We start from the raw sequence: 17,586 nt of genomic DNA on the forward strand, positions 1-17,586 counted from the left end.
TCACCTGATAGATACACGGGTCATTCTTGCTGTGGCGGTTATACAAGGATTTTTGAGCAAAAACACCCTGATGATGATTAGGATCACAGGATGCAAAGATTCGATGCTCACAAGTCACGATTGCTGGGCTGGCTCGGTAACGTTGCAGGTTGAAGCCCAGGGTAGTATGCACGAGGAAACACTTATTTTTGTCATGTGAAACATACAAAATAATTTCCACGATATGCGCATGCAAGTGAGAGAACAATTGGTAAAGCCTCAACGGTATGTCTTTCCATTGGACAGGTACTGAGTTTTAAAATGGAAATTAATTCGGGAGTCGGGATCCGTTGGACCATGAATTGAAACTCAGATAGGCTTATAGCCTTTTATAACCTGAATCTCGTAAGCAGCCGAATCGTGATGGCCCGAAAATTTAGTCAGCAGTATAACGAACATGCTTCGGATAACTGCACATTGTACGTACAAGTATAGTACTACTTAACACGAGACCAATTACCAGGGTCCAGGGTTAGTATCTCTTGTCTTTCTGCACCGACTGATGGAGCCTTCTAAACCAGTCAGGTTCCAAGATGTTGAGATCGATACCGCTGAGAAGGCTCCGAGTCAGGCATCTGAATCGGAGTCCGAGTCAGCCAATGGTCGAAACATGAAATCGTTTATATCTCGGTGAGTACTAGATGTTGCGGTTGTAGGCTTGCGGGCTGTCAGTAATTCGCATTCCACCTTCCGCTATGACATTGTTACATCATTAATGATCTCTCCTTGTGTCCTAGGTTTTTTCTGTTTGGGAAGAATGGTAGTCCTCCTCCCCCAAAGAAATCTATCCATGACGCAGATTTAATCCCTGAGGCCACAGCTGGCTTCGCCAGTCTTCTATGGTTCACCTGGATAACACCTTTGCTTTCCCTTGGCTATGCTCGTCCACTCGAGTCATCCGATCTTTATCGACTCCAGGAAGAACGCGGCGCCTTGCCAATTGCCGATGCCATTTTAACATCGTTCAAGACTCGGCAAAACAAGGCTGCTGAATACAACGAACGTTTGGCTAAGGGTGAAATCGGACCAGGGTTGAAGGGTTTATGGTGGTCCATACGGGGCGTTCGCGCAGAACGCGAGAAGCAATGGAGGGAAAAGGACGGAAAGCGCAAAGCAAGTCTCATTTTGGCGATGAATGACAGTATCTTTTGGTGGTTTTGGTCTGCTGGTGTTTTGAAAGTCATCGGCGACACAGCACAAATTACCAGTCCCCTCGTCGTCAAGGTCAGAACCTTTCTGCAAAATTTCTTCCCTGATCACTCATGCCGGTGTCTGTAGGCGATCATCAATTTTGCCACAGTGTCTTACACAAACCATCTAACTGGTCAATCGACGCCTTCTATTGGCGAGGGAATTGGCCTTGCGTTTGGCTTATTGGCTTTACAACTCATCGCGTCATGGTGCACCAATCACTTCTTCTACCGTAGCATGTCCAGTGGTGTCCTTCTTCGTGGCGGTCTTATCACGGCAATATACTCGAAATCACTTCAACTCAGCGCGAGAGCTCGCGTCCACTTAAGTAATGGCGAATTGGTCAACCACATATCTACCGATGTCTCCCGGATAGACTTCTGCCTGGGTTACTTCCACATGTCATGGACGGCTTTGATTCAGCTCACTATTTGCCTGGTCTTGCTATTGATCAATCTCGGCCCGAGTGCACTCGCCGGTTTTGCGCTTCTCGTTGTCGCGACTCCCGTCCAGACATATACTATAAAACGCCTCTTTTCCCTTCGCATGAAAAGCATGGTGTGGACAGATAAGCGTTCTAAGATATTACAAGAGGTCCTCAGCGGCATGCGTGTCATCAAGTTCTTTTCCTGGGAAGTTCCATTCCTGAAGCGTATTTCTGACTATCGACGGAACGAGATGATGTACGTGAAGTTGTTACCTGTTGCCCGGGTATTGGTTAATATTTATTTCCCATTCAGATATATCCGCACCCTCCTGATCATGAGAGCTGCGATGAATGCCGTTGCCCTTTCTCTCCCAAGTATCGCTTCTGTCATTGCCTTTGTCACATATTCGTTGACTGGACACAGTCTTACGGCGGCGAATATATTCACTTCGTTGACCTTGTTCAACTTAGCCCGCATGCCTTTGATGTTTTTACGTGCGTGATAAATTGACATTTGCAGTCTGTAATCTCACATACCTTTCCAGCCTTGTCTCTGAGCAGCATTGCTGACGCAGCCACAGCATGCGACAGGCTGCTGGTTGTTTTTGAAGCAGAAACGCTTGACGAGAAACTCGTCACAAATGGCGACATGAACGTCGCCGTCAGAGCTGAAGGTGCCAGCTTTACATGGGATAGTCCGCCCGCTCGGCCCGAGGATCCAAAAAAGAAGGGCAAGGGCGGCAAGATGGGCAAGCAAAAATTCCCTTCAACGCCTTTACCAGCTCCTGCAGACAATGAAAATATCTTCAAAGTTACGGACATTGACTTGGAAATTCCACGGGGCCAACTCGTTGCCATCGTTGGAGCCGTCGGCGCGGGAAAAACCTCCCTCCTTCAAGGTCTTATTGGCGAAATGCGGCGCACTTCTGGAAGCGTCGATTTCGGTGGCTCCGTTGGTTATTGTGCCCAAGTCGCGTGGATCCAGGTATGCTCACTGATTAGTCTTTTGGCATCGGCGACTAAGAGACAAATAGAATACAACCATCCGGGAAAACATCTGCTTCGGTCGTCCATTTGAAGAGGAGCGTTACTGGAAGGCCGTCCGAGATGCATGCTTAGAGCCTGACTTGGATATGTTGCCCAATTACGACCTTACAGAAGTTGGCGAGAAGGCAATGTCTGTTCTTCGTCCTGCAGGACTACTAACTGATGCTTTGCACAGGGTATCTCACTCTCTGGCGGCCAAAAGCAACGCATCAACATATGTCGCGCGATCTATTGCAATACCGACATCCAAATTTTCGACGATCCACTGTCAGCTCTAGATGCCCACGTCGGAAAGGCAGTATTCCAGAATGTGTTGAAGAAAAATGCAGACAAAACTCGCATCCTGGTTACCCATGCCCTCCACTTCCTTCCTGAGGTCGACTATATATATACTCTGGTTGACGGGCGCATTGCCGAACGTGGCACATACGCCGAACTCATGGCTAATGACGGTACATTCTCTAAATTTGTCTCAGAATTTGGGTCGAAGGAGGATTCTACAAAGAAAGAAGAGAAAGCAGCGGAGAGTGAAAAGATCGAAGACAAGAAAATTCAGAAAGGATCCGCCGGGAAAGCGATGATGCAAGAGGAAGAGCGCAACACTGGTGCCATAAAGTGGGAAGTATACCGAGAGTACCTCACAGCAGCTCACGGCTCTGTGCTCTTGCCGCTGTTACTGCTCTCTGTAATCCTCATGCAATGCTCCAGTGTCATGTCTTCGTATTGGTATGTGATTTCTGCATCTCGTGGTCATTTCACTAATGTAGTTCGTTAGGCTTGTTTACTGGGAAGAAGAGTACGTGGATGTCACAGACCCCTATGAATTTAAGTGCTCACTACCTCTATAGAAAATGGCACCAATCGGCAGGATTCTATGTGAGTTCTTCTGTTGGGCATGACCGACGCACCACTGATGGTTGTCAATGCAGACTGGCATCTATGCTGCTCTTGGTATCTCCCAGGCGTTGACAATGTTCATGATGGGAGGTACTTTTGCAGTACTCACTTACTATGCTTCCCAACAGTTGCACAGGGTAAGTCCCTCGTTACTTATTTGTGGACGCTGATCCTAACTCCTTTTGCCAGAGATCAATTCAGCGAGTTATGTATGCCCCGATGAGTTTCTTCGAGACAACGCCTTTAGGTCGCATCATGAATCGCTTTACCAAAGGTATGTTCCAAAAGGTGTCGATCATCCGGATTTTCTGACATAAAGTGGAAGATATCGATACTGTGGATAATTTAATTGGCGGTGAGCACTTGAGTGTCGAAGTCCTTTCGTGGATCATTTCTGACGAGAATAAATCTCGCGTTTTCAGATTCCCTCAGGATGCTCACATCAACAGCATCACAAATCATCGGGGCAATCATTCTCATATCCATCATCATACCATATTTCCTTATCGTGGCCTTCTTCATCTTAATCGGCTATTACTATGCTGCATTGTTCTACCGTGCGAGTGCACGTGAGTTGAAGGTCGGTCATTTTGATGAAGTTTGTCGAATTCCTACCGACGCGGAAGTTTACAGCGGTTGGATGCACTCCTGCGATCCTCGCTTTATTCTCACTTTTCTGAGTCATTATCGGGCTTGACTACCATTCGCGCTTACGGCGAACTGGATCGATTCCGCGTAGAAAATATCCAGCTCACTGATGTCGAAAATCGGTAAGAACTGTAATTACACGCGGTCTTGATCATTGCTGATGTTTTTCAGTGCTTACTGGCTGACAGTTGTCAACCAGCGATGGCTCGCCATACGTCTTGATTTCCTCGGCTCGCTACTCACTCTCGCTGTCGCGCTATTGACTGTTGGGATTCGATTCAGCATCTCTCCGGGGCAAACTGGCGTGACGCTCTCGTATATCGTGATGGTGCAACAGGTAGTGTCCCGTTGTTCCGTTTTGTTCGAGTTTCAGTTGACGATCCACTCAGTCTTTCACATGGATGGTCCGCCAAGTTGCTGAACTCGAGAACAATATGAATTCCGTGGAGCGTGTCGTGCACTATGCAAAAGAAGTCGAACAGGAAGCCGCACATGAAGTCGAAGACAGCCCTGCGCCAGCCGACTGGCCTTCTCACGGCGAAATCGTCATGAAGGATGTGGTTATGAGATACCGCCCGGAGTTACCACCCGTTCTGAAGGGCCTGAGTATGTCACTCTCTCCTGGAGAGAAGATTGGTGTCATTGGCCGGTGAGTGTCTTTTTTGTTCTATGTAACTCCTGTGACTTATGGGACGTAGGACTGGTGCCGGGAAATCATCCATCATGACCGCTATCTATCGCATGGTAGAACTAGCATCAGGGTCGATATCCATTGATGGTGTGGACATTTCGACCGTTGGTTTAGCGCAGCTCAGAAAAGGGTTGTCGATCATCCCTCAGGATGCTGTAAGTGGCGTGTATAGCGTCTGTTTGAACTTGAGCTGATTATGCGACATGCCTGCAGTTTCTTTGTGCGTGATAACGCGCTAAACATGGGAACCTGTTAACTGATTGTTTCACTAGTCTCCGGTACTCTTCGGACTAACCTTGATCCTTTCGGGCTGCACGATGATGCCAAGCTCTATGATGCAATGAAGCGGGCGTATCTTGTGGATTCAAACAGTGATCTTCCGCCTACCTCGGAATCGTCCCCTGCTGAAGGGCAGTCGGCGCCTAGATTTAGTCTCGACAGTCCTATCGACGACGAGGGCGGTAATTTGTCGATCGGACAACGTTCTCTTGTCTCGCTTGCGAGAGCTCTCGTGAATGACACCAAGATCCTAATTCTTGACGAGGCCACGGGTGATTCCGATATTTATCCTGGTAGCGAATATCTTCTCATGGATTTCTATGTAGCTTCCGTCGACTACGAGACCGACAGCAAGATCCAGCATACCATCGCCAATGAGTTCAAAGAACGCACAATCCTGTGCATTGCACGTAAGTTCGAGAATACGTGTCGCTTTACATTGACTTGAAGCAAACATCTAGATCGTCTTCGGACTATCATTGGATACGACAGGATATGCGTAATGGATGCTGGGATGATTGCTGTACGTCCACGTGTCTTTAAGTTGTTCTATTCCGTACTGACCATTCATTCAGGAATTCGATAGCCCCATTAATCTCTTCGCCATGCCGGATAGTATATTCCACGGAATGTGCGAACAATCTTCTATCACTCTCGATGACATTATTTCTGCGTCCAAACACACGGCGTAATGGCTCGTGCCTAGACTATAGACTACATACAGATCCGCAGGTTATCTTAAGATACAGTTAAAGTGCTTGCAATTACGTTATGCAAAGATTATATGTACACTGAAAGGGAATGCAATGAACAAAATACAAGCGAAAGTCAATGAATACAGTGGTTAGGCGGTCTGATCATGTAGGGCCGAAGATCTAGGGCGGCCTCCGCACTTTGTCTTCCAAACTCTCCCGGTCCCATACCATCTGGAACTGAGATCACCAATCTCTCACATACGATATTCTTCAAACCCGCCACGGCACTGCAGATATGATACTATTCAGCTGGGCCTCTGTCTCGTTAACCTACCTGGGAGAACGCCGCAGACTGCAATCAGAGCTGATAGACATTTTGCACAGCACGTGCACTCGCAATACTTGACAGTTGTACTAGAGTTGGAGTTGGAGTTGATGGCACGGCGTAGCTGGGGCGCGGGTAGGATATGTCCAAATGGAGAGGCAGCGGATGTCAATAGATAGATGTACTTGCGTTTCAAGCAAGAATTAGATCGAACAGAAAGTTAAACTGCCGTCAATTGATTCCCAAAACGACGGTTCCCTGTTCGACCACCTTAGTCTAATGAAGAAACTGAGGTTAAACAACAGCGGTTGGGCTAGAATCGACCATTAGCTGACAGGCAGGCTGTTGAATGTTGAACGACCATGTCGTTACGGTATTGAGATAGATAGTTGGACGCCAGGCCTCAGGTTCAATTACCAACTCGAAACGTGATGTCAACTTTAACCTATAAAGAATGGCAATAGAGAACAGCAAAGGCAAAGCTGAGGAGACGAGCGAACGGAATGTGCGGTCCGGGAGGAAAGACAAAGCAACCACAACAACAAAGAAAGAGCAGCTCCATCCAAGGTGAATCGCGACCATCATGGTGTGACGTGCCTGGACAACCGCAACCGCAACACCTCGCCGCATAATCAGGGATCGAATCAAGACGCCGATCCTAATTCTTGACGAGGCTACTAGTAATTCTGATATTCACTCCGGTAGCGAATACATCATGGATTCATATGCGGCTTCCGTCGACTACGAGGCCGACAGCAAGATCCAGCATGCCATTTTAAGGAACGCACATTGCACGTAGGTTCGTGAAGACTCGTCGGCGTATTGACTCATACCTAGACTACATTGCGAGTGCAAGTGCGAGCGCGCGAGGTGTGCAATTGAGAAGGTGTCGAGCGAGACTGGAATCCGTGACCGTGCTTGTGATCCGATTGTCAATATAGCCACCCCGAGTCAAGTCAGGGCGCCAGTCGGAGTTCTTTGCAAGAGTGAAGGCGAGACGGAAATAGGGGATAAGACCACCTGGGTCGGTCAAGGCAGGCAAATCATTGCCACAAGTAAAAAGTGCGGTGACTCTGGGAGCTCGGAGAGCACCGAGTCTCAGTAAGGACTCGTCAGCTCCAGCCAGTAGTGCTGAACTTGACAAGGTCTTGTCGGGCGTTACAGATAATATTTGACGCGGAACTGCGAAATGGATCAAGTTGATTTCCGCCCATGTGGCGAATGAGGGCACGGCAGTAACTTAAAACCATTCTCCAATATGATCATTGATTGTATATCGAACGCCAATACAAAAAGACTACGTGAGGTAACGAACTGGTGTTAGGCATACGCTATCCAAACTATTGACATTATCTTCCGCATCCATCACCTCTATCAAATTTACGCAATGACACTGACTTCCAAGGGCATCTGAATACCTTCATGCATCTTGCCCTCATCCATAGGGGTCATGAGTCCAGCATTCAATCGAATGATCTCCACATCTTTGGGGAATCGGTACTCGAAATTCTCGACAAGCTCCACAAGCACGGCTTGCATTTCAAGAACTCTGTGGTTCACGAGTGAGTCCAATGGTCAGTATATCTGATCATGAACTTACGCAAAACGCCAGCTAGTCACAGAAAATGAGAATAAATAATACTCAGTGACTATTTTACTTACCCGATACAAGAACGGAGACCAGCCGCTTTGGTTTGAAACACGTGAGATTGTTTTTCGGGGGAGCAAGAACTTTGATAACTTACAGAAAGTCATTCTGAGAGTGTTGGACTGATTTAGCTCATGAGAGTGTAATGAATGAAGATACACACAGATTGGCGAAAACTCCCAACGACGACTTTTCCCTGCCATCGTCCAGGAAACGGCTTGGGTTCCACTCATCCGCGTCTTCTCCCCAAACACTTTGGAGCCTGAGGAATATAATCTAAGTGGGGGAGAAACAACTCAATAACCGATGGAACCAACCTGTTATAAGTGCAAATAGATGCTGTGATGCCTTGGCCTTTCGAGATGGGTATTTCATTAACAATCTTTCCTGACTTGGTCTCAATTGGCTGAGAAAGTGGTATAACATCATCCGAATCTGCCTCCCGGATCAATGTAGGAACTATAGGATGCAATCTGAGTCCCTCCTGGGAGACAAATGAAGATGAGAATAGAATGTCGGAAACAAGCGGCGGACCAACTTTAATAACTGCATTGGTGAAATCCATATTATTAAAATCATTAGGCAGCAAATCATCATCGCCACGAGCTTCCAAGTTCGCTCTTGCTTCTTTAATCTCGTCACGGATGCGCCGCTGGTCCTCTGGGTGCTTTGAGAGCTCATATAGCACCCACGTGAGAGACGAGGCAGTAGTATCATGACCTGCGACCAGCAATGTGCTAGAATGCGGCAATCATTAACTGGCATATCATTTGTGATGCTATCTATCACTCACGCTATCTGCGACAATATTTCTCGTTCACTCAACTGAGCTCGTGCATCTTCCACAAGGTTTGACTGTACTAAGACACCGAAGCTTGTGAGCAATCATACATGAATCATACCTTCGCAGAGAACATACTGAGAATACTGATGATGTCCTTACTGCCTTTTTCGGTATCAGCCGCCTTTTCATTGATGATAGTCCTTCCTGTTTGAATGGCTGTTTGCAGGTATGTCGCGAAACGGCGGTACTCTCTGTAAGGCAAATACTTCAAGTACTTCAGAACCGGTTGAGGAAGGAATCTCCAGGTTGACCTAAAGATGATATCCCATGAAGATTGGTACAACAGCGTATCGATGCTGAATTCGTGGGTTAACATAGGGCCTGACTCAGAGTATTATTGCGAGACATACAACAGATTGTTGAACGCCTGCACCAAGTCATTATCTACTCCGTTGTCGTCGAGGACTCCGAAACGGTAGTCAAAAGCAACTGCAACCCACAAATATGAATACAATACCTATGAGACAAATTTCGAGCACACACCTTCGCCGATGACATCTAAGGTCATTCTGGACAAGGTCTCATTGACGTTTATTGTACATCCATCAGACTTTTCTCCTAATTGAATCATATCTTTCCACTTCTGTGAGAGCTAAATAAAAACATAAGCGGCCTTTCCGTGAGACTTCTTAACTATCTTACCCGAGCTGCCGAACGACGGAAAACGGGCAAAAATGTTCGAAGTTGAGCAGCACCAAAAGCAGGATTCATGATCTTCCTGTGCCTTTGATGATCAACCGCTGAAAGATATGAGCTGCATACTGAGACAGTAAAGGTAACAAACGCACAATCTGCAGTCAAAATACTCTCCCCCGTGAAGAGGCGCGTCGTTTCAATGGCAGTGGTTCTCTTCGAAAACCTATAACCAGACGTATGAAAGACATATTGCAGAGCACGGGGGTCTGCGGTCCAGAGAATTTCCTCCTAAAGAACTCGTGAGTGGTGGAATGTCGGAGGACTTAGTGACGTTACCCCCAAACATCCTTTGGTCATCCAAGTTGGACCATATTCGCGAGCCCATTGAAATTCCAGGTCCCCCACTTGTTTAGCGTTTTGATGTACCTTCTCGCTACCTGCAGACGTATGAGGGATGTCCACGCTTTGAAACGAAGACCAAGTGTTACCTAGCCAGAATGAGTGCGAAGGAGGCCCTCGGATGTCTTTCAAAGTGTACCGCCGTGCGTTACGCCAAGCTATGTAAGCAATAAATGTGACCAAGCAGAGAGCTGTACCAGATATCATATTTACAGATTGAGTTGACAGTTATGAAAAGCCAATATCTGTCCCTTTAGTACACTTGTGCTCCAACGGCTGTAGGAATATAATTTCCCGACGGCTGTACTGTTTATTGGTATGGAGACAGGCCCCGGTGGGAAGTACTGAAGGTCCTGGATAATGGCACTGAAGGATAGTGGCTAATAGCGGAGGATCAATTTTGAACCTTGTTGATCGCAGATCTCCTCCATAGAGATTCCCGCGGGACGCGGCCAATGCGGCCTCGCATATTAAACCATGTTAATACGTACTTGACAGGAAGAGGAACACGGGTTTTCAAAGGTCCCTGCAAGTCCCCACATGATGTCTAACTCTTGAGAATAAACGGGGTCACTGACATGGTGATGACATCCCGGCAGGACGACTTATCTATGCACCCCACATCATGGGCATGATGACCCATCTAACTTCTGAGGTCTGACTCGGAGTGAATCACAGAATCACGCATGAAGTACTTCCCCGTTCCAACTCAGAGATCCTTCTCGTCCCGCTTGGAGGAAGTCGGCGTCATTTCGAGCGCCCATGCATCATTGCTCAATATCAATATCTTCTGAAGAGTATATGCAGGCTCTGTCCGTTCGATGGCAGTAGTATGTGATCTGCCACGCCAGAGTCGATGTAAAGCACGCGAGAAATGAAAAGACCTGAGAAGATGTGCAGCCGGTAGAGCCCGTCAGTGATGGAATGAAGAGACTTGAGGTGACGAGGTGCATTCCTTGAACTTCCCCGAGATCAGCATTCATTCTCGCGGATGACCGCATTAATATTAACGCTACTTACTCTACAAGAAGTCGTTTGTTCAGCCTGTTTTTGCTCCATCCGACAGTGGCATCCTCCGTCTGTCGTTCGATCTAGGGTTGTGACAGGTGGATCATGGCCACCTGTTGGGTGGGTGCATCTCGTGCTTCTACGACGCTGTACTTCTTAGAGAAGATACTTTCCGCCACCGTGGTGCTGACTGATGGAGAAGGTTCTGCACATGGCGTGAAAGCTGACAAGAAATGGACCAGGTCCTGAACCCACCTGTCGTCTCTAGATGTTCGATAGCTGAGCGCTTGTGGGAGTTGTGTTGCTTGTAGCCAGAGATTCACTCACCCCGCGATCACTGAGCGATATGACTTCATCAGTACTTGCAGTATAGTATACATACTAACCGAATGCTCCCTAGATCTTGCGATCGGGCATGGTTGAGCATCTGCTAGTCATAAATTGTCAGCGAACAATTCTTTAGACAAATACATTTATCTTGGATCAGAATGATGTAGCTGGCTTCATTATGAAACACACTCAGCTACAACACAACCATGTAAATATGAATCGACAAACCGATAGGCTACTTACTGACAAGAAATGTACCCACCAAGTTGTCTGTGATACAATGGCGAACCCTTTCAGAATCCGGTACTATATAGTACTTGTTGTCCATACGTTCTTCCGAGTCCGAATCAGTCCGAAGCAAATAGTCTTTTAAGATAATCGGCCGCAGCCTGGCGCACAGAGCCGTCTACCACCGGATTCGCCAATACATCTGTTGCGAGTTGGGCTCTGTGCTTGACATTAGCTGTCTCCTTTGTGTGCTCCCATTCGGCAGCTTCTCTTTCCAGTCGGGCACGTTCAGCATCTTTGCGGGTATTGCTGTCTCTTTCTTCCCTTTCCTCCCGTCTCCTAAGATATTCCAGCTTGAGCTTGCTGTGCTGGACCTGCGCTTGCAAAAGCTGCAAGCATGCAGCCATCATGTTTTGCGGTAAAGCAAAATTGACAACGGACGCATCACTGCTTGGCGACGGTACGGTGGGGAAGGTGGGTCGACTTGAGGCATTTGATGGTCCTGCTTCCTGTATCGGAAGCTCGTTGGTATTAGTCTTGTTTGCAATGGAAGATTGTGACGTGAAAACGAAGGTAGGAGGGCGCGCTTGTGAATGAACCTGCTGAACTTGAGGATGAGGATGAGATGGTGCGCTCTGAGGTTGAATCTGAGGTTGAAGAATTGGAATTGATTCCGTCACTTCTAATGAATCGTCATCATCATCTTCGCCGCCATGGGTATTAGTTGCCCCTAGGACATTATTTTGGCGGTTTGCAGGACGTGTAGTAGCAGGATCGCCGTTCCATCTAGTTACGACATCTTAGATCGACTCGTAATCAAGAGGAAGGCAACTCACCTTCTGTGGAACAAAGTATACCAGCCTGACCTATGCCAATGGTCAATCGTCTTGGCACCCACATTACCGACGTCGCAACCGCCTTTGCGAGCAATTTGTAATCGCCGTTCATATTCCCGCAACCTGTCTGTTTCAGTCGTAAAGCTGACAGGACCACTCCCCAATTGCACGTGGAAACTTTCGAATGCATGGATCTGTTTAAATAAATTGAAATTTCGTTCATAGCAGCCTTTTAGCGCCTGATAAGTCTTCTTGCCACCGAACACCTCAATGGCGCACTATATCCGAGTAAGTAAGATATAAGTGCACCGTCTCAAGTGACTACACACCTCGCGAAGACACGAGTTCTTTGTAGCCCGGAGCGCATTCCAGTGGCTGTCTTCCCCCGGACCCATGAGCCAATTAAACAATTTCGTCTTCTCGTCGTCAGTCCAATGTTTAGAACCGTGCGCAGCATCGGTGTCAAAGGGGTCACCCATGTCGTCCCCTTCTCTCCGTCTTTTGCCCGACTGTGAACCACTGGGTGCCAAACCGTCGGTCTGCTTACGCTTGGGCCCACTAGTAGATTGAGTTTCGCTGGTTGGGAGTACCGAAAACTCGTGAATGGGTGAAGTATGAGAAGAACCAGCTATCGGCTGGGCAGACCGTGGAGCACCATTTGAATCCAGAATTGTCGGTGGTGAATCAGAGAGCCTGTATGCTCCGCCATCATGGAATTGGGGACGCCCATTGATTACGGTAGAGTTAAGATGCGATCCCAGCGCTTGATTCAGACTCTGCATGTCATTCATTGGAGTTGATTAGTGGCTTAAGGCTTCTTCGAGTCAACATACAGCGTACCGAGACATTGCTGACATTAGTCTGCAGGTTTGGGTCTCGTTGAAGATGCCCAAAGGCCATGCTTGGGTCGCTGCCGTAGGTATAAGCATCAGAGCCTACATCTTGCACATCGGCGACCGCAAGCAAGTAGAAGGGGTGTGGACATTACAAGATTAGCACTCACTTGTTAGTTTCCATAGGCCAGACTGTGAACCACAATGAACCGGCGTGAACCGCTCGTGTGTGTTGTGGCTCGGCTTGAGAAAAGGCGGGCTGTTTGGTTCTAAAGTCGCCGCCAAACAACCGGTCACACAACAAATCACCACTGTGTGCCAGTTCGCCTGGAGCAGTCGTGTCAGGTAGTTCCAGTTCACATTGAGGAATATTCTTCCGCTTGATTCCGGCAATGTAGCAAGGAAGGTACAAACAATGTATGTAGCGATACGAAGTACTAGAGATCATGATATAGTAGCAGTAGTGACCAGAATTTATGTAACTTGTCATCCAACCTCGTCGTCCGGCTCACCCTCAGCATCCAGATCAGAATATTGATCGAGATCGTTGGATAGTGCTGGAGCGGAACAACTGGGTACTGAGTCCTGACCAGCACTTTCCCTCCCGGTAGTTTGAGAAGTGGGTGAGTGCACGGCTCTGATGATATCAGAGCCTCCAGAGCCCTTAGTCCCTACCCCATTTGCAGTCTCCACAACGAACAAGGTATCGTCGCTTGGTACGCTGTGTCGGCTGGTTATGCCGGTGAGAGGCGTATCCGCTTCCTCCGACTTAATCTCGTCATCTGGTGGTTGCGACTGAGCAAGTGAGGATCGTGTATCTAGTTCTGACATAGATGAGGTCGTCTCCACTCGAAGAGATTGAGCACCAGTATTGACAGAACCAGATGATCCGGATGAATGATGAGAGACATCCTCCTGACCGACCTCACTGACGGGGTTAATGTGACCGTTGGAGTGAGTAGAACTACCAGGCGGCTCAGCATGATCTTCCGCACGCTCTGAGAGGGTTTCTGATTCAGGAGACTCTATCCTCCTGCGTTTGACTCGAGTCAGGGGTCTTGAGGGTGACGGTGAAGCAGTCATCCTCCCAGACTCAGACACCGCTGACAACGCATCATCCGGTGGCTTGATCCGTGCCCGTCCTCGTCGCCGTTTGGCAGGGATATCAGGACTCGATTGTTCTGCCAGCTCATCGGTTTGAGGGGCAGTACCGTTGACCACACCATCGATGCCAGTAATAGGGCGAGCCGATACAGAACGTGTATGTCGTTGGAGGGCAGTGCGCGTGATCGTGTTACGACTCGACTGCGTTCGCGAGAAGACAGATCGAGGCACTTCGCCTCCTTTAACGCGACTCCGCAACTGCTTCTTTGGTACAGGAGTTTCAGGGTTTTTGGCTATGATGTCATCAAACAGGCGGGCTGCAGGAGTGTCTGAGACATAATGAGTCTCTGTAGGCGCTGCCTCAGATATGCCGACGGAGGGTTCGGCAGGGCCGGGGGCCGGCGTCTGTTTGTCCTGTTCAGTGACTGGAATTGGTGTTTCCGCAACGCCGTTCAAAGCACCCATGCCAGCACCCAGCTCCACCTGCAGAACTTCCCCGCCAGCTTTTGCCCGTGCCAGGACAAACGGCGTCCATTTCAACCGTTCTGGTTTCAGCTTCATGTACCCCTTCTTCTCCCACGCTTCAAGGTAGTGTTGCACCTTCTCGGGATCCCAGGTAATCTGGTACCGCGTGGGGGGGACAAAAGGTGTGTTGGCCTTGCTTCCGGCCTCCTCTTCCTTGTTTAGCGTGCTCTGCCGCTGAAGATGACGCCGCGCAATGCCGTTCTTGCGCCCTCGTGGGAACTTGATAGCTTGCCCTGGTGTAGGTCTCATAGGCGGTGTAGCAGATTGCACAGAGATCATTCCCTGGTCGTGGAGGGTATTATAAATATCTTCGATGGTCATAGATGTGCCCTTGCTGATAGCTGTTGGTAATGAACGTCAACACGCTCGATATTTTGGGAAGCTTAGAAACATACCTTCAAGGGTTGGGTTATCCGGTGATGTATGAAGGTATCGCATGAGTGCGAGGGTCCAATAGTTCTTGTACCCCAGTTGACCAAGCCCTGAGAGTGGCTTCTCGGGTGATCCCGCACGCTGTTCCTTCTTGGAGAGAAGGTAACCTGAAATCAAATGTCAACCTTGTATCGCTGTGACCTTAATTTACGAGTGCTCACTGAAGTCAATCAAGAAATTTCCCCATCCTTGTCTCTGCCTCACAGGCAACGCCATGATACAACTGACGTTGTAGTCCTTCGGAGAACATTTCTCTTTACTGAAGTACCCCACAAAACGTGCACCCATGTCGTCGGTTTCTGTAATAACGTAGAACAAGAATGGCTCGACGTCGTAGAAGAGTGACTTGTGATCTAGGAACATTTTCGACAGCAAGCAAAGATTCTGGCAGTATATCTTGTTCTTGCGTCCGTCCACTTCGAAAATAGACATGGCACCATCGCGATAAATCTCGTCGCCTGGTGGATGTCGTGTTTTGCATTTCATCTGCGAAACAGTCAGCACTCACAGTATACCCCCGTGTCATGGGCCTAGCTCACGTTATGTCTACCAAAAGCAAAGCCACTTCTCATATATTTGAGACAAAATTCGCAGAACCACAGTCGTCCATCCGGGATATTTGAGAATTCTTCAGGAAAGGGGGCGTCATACCACGGGTGGATGTCATACTTCCCAAAGCGGATGGTCCGGATACGTAATGTGGAGGGAGGCGCTGGGAAACCTGACGGGGTAGCAGGGATAGTGGATGGTGTGTGCGGAATTGTGCCAGGTGTGGAAGGCACTGGCGAGCGAGCTGGTATTGAAGAAGGTATGGTTATGTGTTGGAGAGTATGAGACCGTAGGGGACGAGACGAAGGGCCGGCTATCGGAGGATCAGGTGTGTCAGCTGGAGGTGCTGATTGAGATGGAGGTGCAAGTTTTTCCTGTGTAGAAGAGTCAGCTCATTGTTCATGAGCACGAGAGGGCAAGAGCAAACCTCGGCGGCCAGACAACTTTTATCAAATCGTGCTCTGTCAGAGTCTGTGATATCTGTCTTTGACATGTCCCTATGAGCAGGGCTGAGCAGATCCTCGAAGATATTTCTGTCGGGGTCCTCTTCTCGTTCTTTGCCCTTACCCTTTGGGGGGATTCGCAGGCGTACGACGAGCGGGTGTGCCACGGGCGAGCGCAGGCGGATGCGTTTAAGGGGCCGTGGGGTTGAGTGTTCGATTCTGCGCTTCGGCGGCTTCTTTATTCGCTGGCTGGGTCGCTGGCGGGGGGTTGGTGCTTGCACAGTATTGGTACCGTCGGATTCAGATTCAGAGTCCGAAGAGTCTTCAGACGAATCGTCATCACCATCGTCAACTTCAACATCCACTTCAGGCTCGGCAGTTGCCTCGTCTCCATTTTGGGGATCGGAATTTGTGGTGGATGCAACTTCGGATTCCAAAGGAAGGAGGAATGGGGGGCACATTGGGCAGTGCCATGTTCCGGGCGGCATTTCTTCCAGGGGAGGCTGCATACAATCCATATGCCACCCTGATTGATTTGGTAACTTAGTCATTGTCCGAGATACAGATGACGTATAAAACACACCTCGATCACAAAAGTCGCATAGCAGAATTCTCTCCTGTATCGTTATGAATATAAGTAATTTCTAACAGTTAAGGAGGCTTACTCACATCATCACCTTTTTCTTGACAAATTTCGCAAGTCTTGCATTCGATGCACTTCCAAGGATATGAACGAATGGTATCTGCGATAGCACCAAGTTGCAAGCAGCTCGGATGGCCTAGTTGTAAGTTTTGTCATAATTTCAATTTCGGCCTGGGTAACTGCACGTACCACTGCGGCCGCATTCTTCAGCAAGTGACCATAGCCTCAGGTTCAGCCTCCTTGTTCTTCTTGTCATCCCCCTGACAAAACCCGCACTCGGGTTCTCGCCGGGGTTTTCGCCTTCTCTTTGGTGGCTTGGCGGGTGGTGGAACGACTTCTTCTTGAATATGTAGATAAGGTGCAGGTTGGGGCGCAAATGGATCGCCACGGGGACCTTGGTCATATTGCGAAGGTTCCTGAGAATAGTGTCGAGGGTGGGGCGGAATGAAATCCTCTGGAATGTGCACGGGCGGACCCTAATTGCAAGTTTGTGAGCCGTCTTGCAAAAGAATTCTAATTACAACACGCGACGCGTTTGGCGCCTGCGCGGTATGACATATTGAATCATCAAGCATAACTTACCTGCTCCAAAACATTTAATTGAACGGCTTCATCGCCCATGATAGCTGGGTCGATGGGCAGTGGCCCGGCGAGTGCAGGATCGATAGGAATATCGCTGGCGGGGCTGAACGGTGTTCCATGTTCACTTGGTACTTCAAGGTCGAACGTGGCAGCTACTGGAAATGGAAGACTCCGCATAATTGCATCTGCTTCGCCGACAGCAACGATGAGCTGTGTGGTAACAAAGGGGGATTGACTCGCAGTCGACGTCGTCCACAGCGAGCGACGGCCTTCTGTGACACATGCGCGTGACATAAATTATAGTCAC

The 17,586-nt window shown here is 48.6% G+C and overlaps 3 protein-coding genes across 3 annotated transcripts; 1 reads left to right on the plus strand and 2 right to left on the minus strand.

Annotated features, from left to right (window-relative positions):
• The first annotated feature begins 409 nt into the window (after positions 1 to 409).
• Positions 410 to 5,743, plus strand: BJ212DRAFT_1333974 (ABC transporter). Its single transcript, XM_041334852.1, has 16 exons — positions 410 to 669; positions 777 to 1,263; positions 1,318 to 1,913; positions 1,971 to 2,152; positions 2,203 to 2,642; positions 2,692 to 2,829; positions 2,880 to 3,434; positions 3,634 to 3,738; positions 3,791 to 3,875; positions 4,024 to 4,181; positions 4,235 to 4,371; positions 4,421 to 4,586; positions 4,639 to 4,898; positions 4,948 to 5,099; positions 5,213 to 5,491; positions 5,546 to 5,743. The coding sequence occupies exons 1-16, from the start codon at positions 542 to 544 to the stop codon at positions 5,665 to 5,667; spliced, it is 3,990 nt and encodes a 1,329-aa protein (XP_041196571.1). The 5' UTR covers positions 410 to 541; the 3' UTR covers positions 5,668 to 5,743.
• Positions 5,744 to 7,619: 1,876 nt separating this feature from the next.
• On the minus strand, positions 7,620 to 9,973 carry BJ212DRAFT_1477671 (cytochrome P450; the record flags this gene model as incomplete). The annotated part of the gene is made up of 15 exons (XM_041339588.1): positions 7,620 to 7,788; positions 7,840 to 7,851; positions 7,902 to 7,926; positions 7,985 to 7,995; positions 8,051 to 8,149; positions 8,205 to 8,371; positions 8,426 to 8,624; positions 8,681 to 8,747; positions 8,807 to 9,027; positions 9,082 to 9,160; positions 9,215 to 9,323; positions 9,374 to 9,471; positions 9,520 to 9,655; positions 9,704 to 9,804; positions 9,856 to 9,973. The coding sequence occupies 15 exons, from the start codon at positions 9,971 to 9,973 to the stop codon at positions 7,620 to 7,622; spliced, it is 1,611 nt and encodes a 536-aa protein (XP_041196572.1).
• Positions 9,974 to 11,451: 1,478 nt separating this feature from the next.
• Positions 11,452 to 17,573, minus strand: BJ212DRAFT_1477672 (uncharacterized protein; the record flags this gene model as incomplete). Its single annotated transcript, XM_041339589.1, has 14 exons — positions 11,452 to 12,118; positions 12,169 to 12,446; positions 12,498 to 12,944; positions 13,009 to 13,078; positions 13,172 to 13,328; positions 13,514 to 14,971; positions 15,026 to 15,169; positions 15,224 to 15,548; positions 15,602 to 15,985; positions 16,039 to 16,557; positions 16,638 to 16,671; positions 16,724 to 16,833; positions 16,916 to 17,173; positions 17,280 to 17,573. 14 exons carry the CDS (start codon positions 17,571 to 17,573, stop codon positions 11,452 to 11,454), a joined length of 5,145 nt encoding a protein of 1,714 aa, XP_041196573.1.
• Between the last annotated feature and the right edge of the window lie 13 nt (positions 17,574 to 17,586).

This window comes from Suillus subaureus, assembly GCF_016647635.1.
Source record: "Suillus subaureus strain MN1 chromosome Unknown BJ212scaffold_6, whole genome shotgun sequence".
Classification (NCBI taxonomy): domain Eukaryota; kingdom Fungi; phylum Basidiomycota; class Agaricomycetes; order Boletales; family Suillaceae; genus Suillus; species Suillus subaureus.

Coding starts and splice junctions, on each gene's coding strand:
- BJ212DRAFT_1333974 (XM_041334852.1), top strand. CDS start 542: ATGGAGCCTTCTAAACCAGTCAGGTTCCAAGATGTTGAGATCGATACC. Junction 3,739..3,790: donor CTTCCCAACAGTTGCACAGG/GTAAGTCCCTCG, acceptor TCCTTTTGCCAG/AGATCAATTCAGCGAGTTAT. Junction 4,372..4,420: donor CTCACTGATGTCGAAAATCG/GTAAGAACTGTA, acceptor GATGTTTTTCAG/TGCTTACTGGCTGACAGTTG.